General features: G+C 31.3%; 2 protein-coding genes across 7 annotated transcripts in view; one reads left to right on the forward strand and one right to left on the reverse strand.

Moving 5' to 3' along the window:
* Positions 1–11,002, reverse strand: part of LOC123015009 (cAMP-specific 3',5'-cyclic phosphodiesterase 4A-like) — a 68,769-nt gene that overhangs the window by 7,092 nt on the left and 50,675 nt on the right. For 5 of the 6 annotated variants that reach the window (XM_044414410.1, XM_044414411.1, XM_044414414.1 and 2 more), the window contains 6 exons: positions 3,193–3,392; positions 924–1,083; positions 768–868; positions 586–717; positions 333–503; positions 44–284 (listed from right to left, as the gene is read on the reverse strand). In XM_044414410.1, coding sequence (XP_044270345.1) covers positions 44–284; positions 333–503; positions 586–717; positions 768–868; positions 924–1,083; positions 3,193–3,392 — 1,005 coding nt within the window. Of the gene's footprint in view, positions 1–43; positions 285–332; positions 504–585; positions 718–767; positions 869–923; positions 1,084–3,192; positions 3,393–4,353; positions 4,483–11,002 lie in introns of those variants that run through there. The other variant, XM_044414415.1, reaches the window with a different exon arrangement.
* LOC123015011 (cytochrome P450 4C1-like) lies at positions 8,104–10,301 on the forward strand. The gene is made up of 6 exons (XM_044414419.1): positions 8,104–8,437; positions 8,578–8,775; positions 8,824–9,009; positions 9,057–9,659; positions 9,715–9,894; positions 10,053–10,301. Exons 1-6 carry the CDS (start codon positions 8,287–8,289, stop codon positions 10,208–10,210), a joined length of 1,476 nt encoding a protein of 491 aa, XP_044270354.1. The 5' UTR covers positions 8,104–8,286; the 3' UTR covers positions 10,211–10,301.

An 11,002-nucleotide genomic window follows, 5' to 3' on the forward strand; every position in this document is an offset into this window, starting at 1 on the left:
ACTTAAAAAAACGTGAAAGAGAATTTTGGTGAGACCATCGTACCGACTTGTATTTTGGCAACTGAAGTCGATTGTTGATCGCAAATGGAAGTAACTGGAAGATTTAGTTTTCTTTCGAATTCGCCTTGCCTAAAAAATTCATCGCAGACTTTTAAGCTCCATTTGTGAGAAATATCCCAGGGTCGTGTGGGGTTTGAAATGTCTGCACATTTCAGAGCAATTTGCAATATGAAATGTCTATCTGTCGTTTTAGTTAAATCTAAACTACCTTCGTCTAAATATGCCTAAAAAAACTTACATTATAAAGAAAGTGGAATAAAAGCGGTCCTTACCTTGAATTTTGTTAAAAATTCATTTTGTCTATTAATATCAGTGGCTAATATGAGATCACGTATTTGCAATTCGAGCTTATTTCGGTGAGGCAGTAGCTGTTCGGCCACTCCGCTCTCTAACAAACAGCCAACAGCTGATCTCCAGTGGTGATTTTCTAATACCGACGTGTTCTGGAAAAGTTTTGTTTGTGCTTTTCAAATCTAAATATACACAACAATGAGAAATACTTTGAAGTTATAATCGGATACATACTTGGTACAGAATGGCAAGATGATTCGATGTTGAAATAAGAAAATGTTGATTGACACCTGGATGGTCCAAGTCGTGAGCAACTGCACCTATCAAAGCTGCCATTATTTCCAGTTCTGAGAGATGCTTTCGAATCTGCAAGAGCGCAATTATTTCAAAGATTCAAATCACACAATGAAACGTACTTTTTCCTCTTGCAGGAAGCAATGCATTGCTTGTGTTACATCAGTCGCATGGATTGAATTGTGGTAAGGATTCGTACTGTGGTATCCTTCTTCAATCAGAGCTGCGGCATTGTCATATATTGTTTAAGCAATTTATCGCGATTAAACAGTACTTACTAAAAAGTTTCCATACACGAACCACGTCTAACTGGAAGTAATCCAACAATCCGTACCAATGGAACAAATGGACACAAAGAACAGACAGTGCTCGGCCACCGGCTACGGTTTCTAGCGTAAAAGCGTTGAAGCCCCACAGGCCAACCTGGTCCAAAATTCGCTGCAATTGCGACAAACAAAACTTTATTATAAAACGCAAAATTATAGAATTTCTGAGATAATGGTGCTTCCAAATCAATTAATTAAACAGTTAATTCCAAAGACTAAATCATTTTATCTCAAAAAATACAATCTCAATTTCAACAAATCAGTGTTTTAAAATTCTAGAAATGACGACTTTTGCACCTCTTAAGGGTCCAAAAAACTGCATAAGACGTTGTATAAGTGAAAATAAATTGCTTGAAAAATTACATATTGGATTACAGAAAAAACACTGGTCGGGAGCGTGGAGGCGCAGTGATATAAGGTCCTTTTTCCGATAGGTAGGTGCGGAATTCACACCAGTCAAGTGATAGAATATTGCATAGAAGCTTTAAAACATGTTCGTAAATATAATAGTGAATTTCCGAGCTAAAATCTTAATACTAAAGAGAAAACTTCATATGAAAGATATTTCGTGTATGTTTAACAAAGAAAAATATTTCAAAATACATACTTTAAAAATTGCTAGAAAAATATAAATATTTTCAAAGCTCTGTTTATGTTTTCTCTAATGACTTCCACAGAATTAACCAAATGAACGTTTTCCACATTTCTTTCGGTAAATACGTAGTGGAAATCATTAAACAGTCGTAAATCCTACTTTATAAACAAATATAAAAATGAAATCCCACCACATCCAAACGCAGAGCTTTATTTTTTATATAAATTATCTTCCAACAGTAACTAAATTGTCACATCGACTTTCCCTATAATTCAAGACACGAGTATACATAGTTGGATACTCATAAGACTAGACACCAAAGTAAAGTATTTTAAAACTAATTCCGCTCTAAAGCAGAAGCCTGGGGGTGATTTTGATGCTGAAACGTGACAACCGGAGACAAAACAAATTTACGAAGCAAAACTCGCTATTTCTAAATGGTCAACATAACTTTGATTCTCAAGAGGAGAAACGCGTCCTCTGTGTTATTCTATATAAAAGATTCTTACTATATGTAGTTATATTTTTAGCACAAATAAAACTTACAAGATTTTTACTTGTAGGCGGAAGTTCAAGTTAGAAATACAATATTTCAATAAAAAATTCAATCAGTATGTTAAGCATTGGCAACTTAATTTAGCAATTTATTATTTTATAATTTGCTCGCTTTATTTCAATGCTATTATATAACAGAGATTTACAATTAATAAAATTGATTGCTCCATTGTTATAACAACGGGGAGCGCATTTTTATCTTGTTTACTTAAATTATTTGCAGAATCATGGTTTAGTCTGAATTTGTCAGATTAGTTAATAGTACACAATATTTAAATTGTACGAAAAACCACCCTTATAAACTTAACTCGTATAAATAGTTATTTGATATCATGTTAGTCTCATAATTTTACATGAATGTTAAATTTCACATTTCAGAAATAATGTACGTAGATGAAACAAACCTATATATAAAATTATGATTTGACTAATATATTGTTATATTATATTCTAGAAACTTAAGTTTAATAGTGTAGACTGTAGATAGCTTCGCACAAGGTTTGCTTTAAAGAAAATACATTAACAAGTTTAGTTTTAGCTGCCTGTGCAGTCCATTTGTTTTCAAACTATTGAATTTTCTATCAAGATTTCAGTCTCGATGATAACAAAAGTGTCCACTCCTAATAAACCCACACGAATTACTTATGGAATTTCTCGAGGAAAGTTTTTGGTGTTTAATCAGTAATTATTTGTCTCGCGTAGTTCCTGAAACAAAATAATTGTGGAACATCGTAAAATACTATGGTTTCCTCCACAATACCACTTAGCTAAAAAATAAGCAAAATATAACATTTTTACATTGGTAAATCCTACGTCTGATAAATATTTTTGATGACGCAAATAAACACAGATTTTAAGTTGTTTAGTACATACATGTATTCCTAATTTATTACCTGCTGCAAAACAACTAGCAAATGATTTGTTTATTAATTAAAAACGCGCCTCTTTTATTACATCGATTAAACTATGACAAGAGTCCTTGGCGTTTCTTTTACATTCGATGATCGCAATTATAATAACATAATTTGTTTATTTAAATAAATTACCTAAAAATCCTCACTTTTTACTAACCTGAACTAGTCCGTGATGAATGTCATCAAGTATTGCGTGATCTTGTGATAAAGATCGAGTAGTAAGTTTTTTGCGTCGTCTTTTGTGCATTGTGAGAAATCTTCCAGAGCAGCCTAGAGAAGGACTAGAACCCATTGCATCTAAAAGTACCCAGTCTTCTTTGGAAAAACACTTCGTCAAAGTTGGAACCTCAACTGGTCCTGTAACGAAAAACATAACAAAAATGAATGAAAATCTGTCGACTATGAACTGATGTAGGTATAACGTGGTTTCATGATTATTCAGTTATCAGTACCCATAAAAATTAAATTAATGTTTGGAATAGCCGATTCATACTTATGCTGCAGGTGGTAAGACTTTGACCAAGAAAATAAATGGCAATAATTTAAATCATACTTTCTTTATATGTATGTATGTTTTATGTATAGTTTTAGTAATTTTTCTTAACAATATTACTCAAAAGCCAGATATGTAGAAAAATTTCGGAATCACGACCTTTAATGTAGATTCATTTACATCAAAATTCAGTAAAATAATTATCGCGACATTTAATTATTTAGTGTGGTAACCAGATGACTAAGTGCAATAAATTATGCAAAAACATATGCCCTGTTATTAATGAAAATGCTGAAAATTTAAAGCAATAGCCGATAAAGCATTAAACAATTTTATTTATGTTGTAGTAGCAGTTAAATTGATTTATTTTTTGTAAAAGTAATATCCAAATACATTTGCAAATTGCAAATACAATTTATTTAAGTTAGTTATAAGATCAAGTTTTCAGTAACAGAATAATAGAAAACCGTCCACATTTATTAAAACATTTAACTAAGAACAAAATAAATAAATAAATTTCCGCAAAGTACACTTCTCTGTTTAATTTTATCCTGCCATGATTTGTCACGTGTAGTTATTAGCCATTATTTTGTGACTTGCGTTTTATAATGTTCTGCTATTTTCGAGTAAAAATTTCCTTTAATTAAAAGCAATTATCATAAAACTTTTAAATAAAACTGTCAATGCATTCTAATTAAAAAATATAAACAAATAAAAATGTATGACAACAGACAGTTAACTAGAATTAATTTCTCGAGTGACTAATACAATAAACGACAAATAGAAAATAGTAATTTCTTTTGTAATTGGCGAACTTTTACTCACTTTCCCATGCCACGTGTACACAGGTACCGGTACCAGATGATCTTTGGAATACGATATAAACGGACTAAAATAATCATCATCTACAACACTTTTTGGAAACACAAAACAATAATTGCTGCTATATTTATGCGCCAACACACTGTTACCGTACTAACCGTAACAACAATCGACAAGATCTTTATTTCGTTTACACTCTTGTAAGCAGCAGGCACTAAAAATACCTGCTTTCCTGTTTATTTCCGTAGAAACATAATAATGTTAATTCTTTTTCACTTAACTGTCTGCCCCTAAGTAATTAGCAGCGCCGGAGATTACCAGACCATCCACAACCACAGTCCACAGTATAGTATCTACTTGTATTCGAATGTAATATCGGTTACCTCCTGTTAGAAACAACTGACTCCATATTTAAATTTAGTAAAGCCGTCTCTGTCATTTTTTGAATAAGCATCTTCGCTCATCAACTCAAACATAGGTTCCGGTTTTATCACGAAATCGTATCTTCCAACTTTGGTTTAGTCATATTTTTACTGTTTTTATGTGTCTAATAGGTCAAAGAAGGCATCTTTTAAGTGAAAATGTACAATTTCAGAGTTATAAATAGGTAGATATGTGCATTTGTGAAGTAGGAGAATAGCGTTAGAAGTGGGATTAGGACATTGACTCGGAGGTCTGTGCAATGTGAATGAAGAAGTGCGCTAAATTTAATTTTTTCTTGGGTAATAATAAGACAGGAGCGAGACTTGTTTTAGTTGTTTTGAGTCGAGTTGCCTTAATTAGCGGAGTAAAACTTACGGTAAATTATCTCTAAAACTCAAGCACACTTGAAGATTTATTAGAAACTATGATAAAAGTTGTTTTTACGTTTTAAAAAACTGTAGTACCATAATTATGCTAGATTCTCTATTTGTACCGCTTCATTAAATCTAAAAATTATAAATTGCATTGGTCATACTACAGGACTAGTGATTTTGTTTGGAAGTGATTTTCCCAGTCATCATAAATTGATAGGATTATTCAGTTAGTGAAGGTAATCTTAAGTCTGGTAAAAATTTTCCGATAAGTTTAAGGAGTCTCAAATTAAATAAATTTCATATTTTCAGTACAACCACAATAAGAACAATAATAAATAATAATATTTGCCATGCGTATAAGTCTGCCTTTTTTTACTTAACGTTAGTTTAGTAGATATAATCCAAGGTACAACCATTTACTTTACTGAAAAAAAGTGGATCGAATATGTTTTTTCTAAGACATCTTCTGAGACAATCCATCGATAAATCGCTATGTCTGATATAACATTTTTTAGTTAAAATCACTAACAACAACAATAGTTTGTTGACTGGTAAAATTAGTTCCAAAAAAATTCACTAGCTCCTGGACTATTAAATTTATTACTCGTATTGTTCACATTCAACTTTAATTCAATAGTATTTAAAATTACAAAATCATGACGATAAATTCCAATAAAGCAATAACAGATTTTTTTCCTAATTTTGTAATATATAATAAAAACAACTGGCAATGGTGGCATGGTTAATATAGACAACCGTAGTTATACATAATTTTCAGGGGGTGTTTTTGTCTTAAAATTGAATATTCTACCACCTGTTTAAATTTGTAACAATAAAAATGGAACACTCTGTATAAACCACGGAAGACCCGCTTTCATTAATTTTTAATTAATTATCATTACTTTTAATTTTTTTTTCGTAATTCAGCTTGGCTATAAAAAAATTCTGTCCCTTAGTATACAGGGTGTCCCGCGAGTAATAATGAGCCTGATTTTTTTTGAAGCTACTAACACTACATACAAGTGGAAATTAATATATTTTGTTTTAATTAGTTAAATGTAGTAATCGTATTTTTATTTTTGACAAATTTCTATCAGTCAAAATGACTTTAGAAAAGTCCGTCTATTTGGATATCGCGCTGGATAGAAACGTGCAGTCAGCGAAGCATTTTTGAAACATTCTTCATAAATGAGAATCTTGTTGGTCTTTTCGGCAACATTTTAATAATTCTCACAAAATTCTCCAAGGTTTGGCTTATTATAAATTAAACTTGAAGTGTGCTGTTTGGTCACTATCTTTAATTTATTAAAACTAAATATTGTAATATCCACGTTATGTTTAAAATGTAGCTTCAGGCTCATTTTTACTCATGGGACACCTTGTATAACTTGAAGTGTGCTGTTTGGTCACTATCTTTAATTTATTAAAACTAAATATTGTAATATCCACGTTATGTTTAAAATGTAGCTTCAGGCTCATTTTTACTCATGGGACACCTTGTATAATTATTATTAACTGTTTAGCATTTTTTATTTAGTGACTGTTTCAATGCTATTAACTCTTCTCACCCTAGTACTTTAATAAAATGATGGGATTTACTTTTTTAGTTTTAGAAACGAATTAAACAGGTTAATAATAATTATAATCATTATAATTATTTGTTTATTTTAACTTCTATAAAATCGTGAGTGTTTTCAGTAAACAACAATTTTAATGATATGTTAGTTGTTAGTATTTTATTTTGATACCTATTACTTCGATGCGACCAAACACTTTGTATAAAAAAGTTGTTTGAGCAATGGTAGGACATATCAGAAACATTCTACATAGTATTCGGGGAAAATATATTAACGAATATTATGTCTTTTATTAAACCAATAAATAATGATGTTTTTGAAATTTGTTTTTTATTTGAAACAAGTGAAGTTAAATTTGGCTTCATGGTCACCCAAGTACAAAAAACTTTGGTCTACTGCTTCCGAAAGCGAGTTAAAAGCTATGGCTGAAACGGCATCAAACGTAAAATTGTCCTACTTGAAATGTTATCAGAGTGCGAAGATAACAAAATGTTAACAAATGAAGACATCGAGGAAGAAATAGGAATTTTCGTAGGCCACGCCACGATAACTTCTGGAGTTGTCTTTACCATTCTCTCGTTGATTGAAAATTCTAAATTACAAGAAAAGCTTTACGATGAAGTAATATCGGTAATCGACGATACTGCAAATTTATTATTTCTGTATGAAATAGTGGACCTCTTTCTTTAAAATTTTTGAGTAGTGTGTAATAATTGTAACACAGATTGTTTTTTTTTTCACAAAAATCAAATGTTTGTGACCAATTTCACCTCAACACACGCAGCTGCTACGTTGAAAAATTCTGACGATAGAAAACATTTTTTCCATTGATAAATTTGAGTTTTTTAAACCATTAAAATCACTGAAAATAGCCACAAAGAAATGATATTTTTGTGTCTTCAGTGTTAGTAATGCGCAAAAAGCCTGATAGAAAAGTAATATATAGTGACAACTTTTCTCTTTAACAACTTGCTCATTTTAATGTTTTTATGAAGCGAGCGAAGTGAGCTATTTTACGATATCAGAGCCGGTAAGTATGCAATAGTCCGGTAAATAAGCTATTATTGTATCAGAACCGGTAAGTGTAACCTATTAATATATTTTGTATTAAATTTGTGTTTAATATATTATTCGGCTGCCGCAAATATGTATGCTAGTCACTGTAGTGACTAGCAAATATGTGTGCTAGTCACTGTAGTTGCAAAGTTGATAAACCGTAGTTAAAACAAGTACGTTTACAAAGTTACAGATCTATTATCTGATCAACTGGTTCATAACAGCTTTGACCTCTGACTCGTAATGAGTCGCAAATCTAGGGCTCATTACCATGATACAAATGTTTAAAACTAGTAATTTAATGGCTTGCGTGTAGTATCCAATGTCACAGTACCTAAGTAAAGAAAACAAACGGGCTTTCCGTATGCACTGCGCATCTATTGATAAAGTGTCTCTATAAAATCAACTTTTTCATAATTTATACTAGTGCGCACGTGTCCTTCTATAAGATCAAACTGCACTTTCTGCACACTGCTCGACTTACTGGTGGATCACAATTCTTTGTAATGATTTGGGCAATAATTATAGCTTTAATAAGTGCCCCGTTCGTGTGGTGGTTGCTTATCTTAACAAAATATAAGTCTTTAAGCAAAGTGCCTGGTCCGAAACCTTCACCTATCATTGGAAATTCTCTTGATATAGGACAAACTCCTCAAGGTAAGTCCAAATGTAATTTACAACAATTAGAAACTATTGTTGTTTTGACCGAATTAGAACTCAACGTCCTTGATTTTTACATTTATATAATTAATTGGATATATTAAATAATAATAATTAAGACAAAAATTTATTTTCAGACTTGCTCAATAGCATTGTAAAATGGGCAAAAGAATTTGGCACGGTGTATAAAGTATTTATTGGGAATGACGTAAGGGTCCTTATTTCAAACCCTGAGATAACGGAATCAGTGCTCAGTTCAAATGTTCATATCACAAAATCAAATGCTTACGACTTACTTAAACCATGGCTAGGAATCGGGTTATTAATAAGCACAGGTACTTAACTTGTTCTAGATAAAAGTAAACATTAAATAATTTTCAAAGGAAAAAAATGGAAGAGTCGCAGAAAGCTGATAACGCCGACGTTTCACTTTAAAATCCTTGACCAATTCCTCGACGTTTTTAACTCCTGTGGGAATATTCTTGTACAAAGATTGGCCAAGGAAGTGGGGAAGAATTCTGTGGATGTGTATCCCTTTATAAATCTCTGTTCCTTGGATATAATATGTGGTTAGGCAAATAAAAAATCTTGGAAAAAGTTTAATGCCACTTTTCAGAAACCTCGATGGGAGTTAAAATTAAAGCTCAACAGGGAAATAATACTGAATACGTGGAAGCTGTTCGAAGTTTCCTTGATATCTTTATCCATCGAACGTTTTCTGTTTGGAAGAAAATCGATGCATTATTTAGATTTTCTGGTATGCACAAAGCATATAAACAATTATTAACAATTTTGCACCAATTCACGATCAACATTATCGTCACAAGTCGTGAGAAAAAATCACAGAAAAAAACAGAAAATATAACGCCAGATGACGGCATTAAACGTAAGGTCGCCCTACTTGAAATGTTACTAGAATCCGAAGAAAACAAAATGTTGTCAAATGAAGATATCAGGGAAGAAATCGACACTTTCGTGTTTGAAGGACACGACACAACAACTTCTGGAATTGCCTTCGCCATACTCTCGTTGGCGGAAAATCCCGAAGTACAAGAAAAGCTCTACGAAGAAGTGGTATCAGTAATCGACGATATTGAAAATATTACGATGCAACATCTGCAAGAAATGAAATATTTGGAAATGGTGTTGAAAGAAGCCCAACGACTTTATCCATCTGTACCGGTTATTGAACGTCGGTTAGAAGTTGACTGTAACATAGGTAAACGAAGTTTGAACACAATTAGATCGGGTTTGTAGAATAATTGATTTTGAAGGTGGTTATGATTTTCCCAAAGATACGTTTCTGTCGCTGTTCATATATGGCATGCATCACAACGAAAAATATTTTCCTGATCCAGAAAAATTCGATCCTTATAGATATCTGCCTGAAAATCAAGCACAGAGACACAATTATGCTTATGTGCCCTTTAGTGCAGGCCCACGTAATTGTATTGGTAAGTTTCTGTTGCACTACGTACCAATCATTTGCATTAATTAAAATCCACGTCTGTTTTTTAATTGTTTAAAAAACGACTATTAATTGAAGTTGTTGTGTCATAGTACCTAATTAACATATTACGAATAATTTATACTTACGTTAATTCTGTTTTAGGACAAAAATTCGCAATGCTTGAAATGAAAACAATCATTGCCAAAATCGTGAAAAACTTCAAAGTATTGCCTGTGCCCGATTACAAACCGGATTTGGGAATAGCTGCTATTTTGAAATCTTATAATGGAGTTTGTGTGCGTCTTCAGCATAGGCAGTAAACAATAATAATAATTATAATAATTATTAGGTTAAGAACACAAAAGGAGTGTATATCAATGTCATTACGTTCAATAAATATTTTTTACTTGATGATAATTTACTTATAAAAACTTTGAAATCTAGGTTTATGTGTATTACTTATTAAGTATGAAATCCTTATCTTGTAAAGTGAGTTCAAATATAAACTATGATTACGTTTTTATGGTCAGATAAGAATCTAAAAAAATCTAAACATCTAAAATCTTTATAATTTAAAGAATATTTTTTCTATTTCCTTTGTTATGGCATAACAAAGGCATAACTAAAATTTAAAAAAATAAATGAAGGAAGGCAAATTCGTAAATAATGATTTAATTAAAATGTATAATACTCTTGTTAAAGTCTACCTTCGGCTACACTTCAAGCTTAAAGATATACAAATAAACAAATAAAATAAATAATTATATAAACACAATTTATCATTAAATTAGTGTGTATAAGCTGTTTCACATAATTTTAGTCCTGCACCCTAATAGGTGTATTCCTAATACAAGAGTCACAAAACACTTAATACAAAAAATACGCTTAACTATGTATGTACATACAGGGTGAATATAAAGTATGGAACCAAGTGGTTTTATTTTTAATCATTTGCCTCCAGAAAATAAAAATTAATATAAATTAAAATAATATAAAAAATGTGATCGTATTTTCAGAACGAAATTTTGTTTTGTTTTTGAGTCATGCGATTTTTTTTGTCAAAATTGCAATTTATGTAAAAAAAAATTTTTGAAAAAATTAAATATAAAGCA

The sequence above is a fragment of the Tribolium madens genome, unplaced genomic scaffold (genome assembly GCF_015345945.1).
Source record: "Tribolium madens isolate multiple individuals breed KSU strain unplaced genomic scaffold, Tmad_KSU_1.1 Scaffold_97;HRSCAF=244;Tcas5.2_LG3a, whole genome shotgun sequence".
In the NCBI taxonomy this organism is placed as follows: domain Eukaryota; kingdom Metazoa; phylum Arthropoda; class Insecta; order Coleoptera; family Tenebrionidae; genus Tribolium; species Tribolium madens.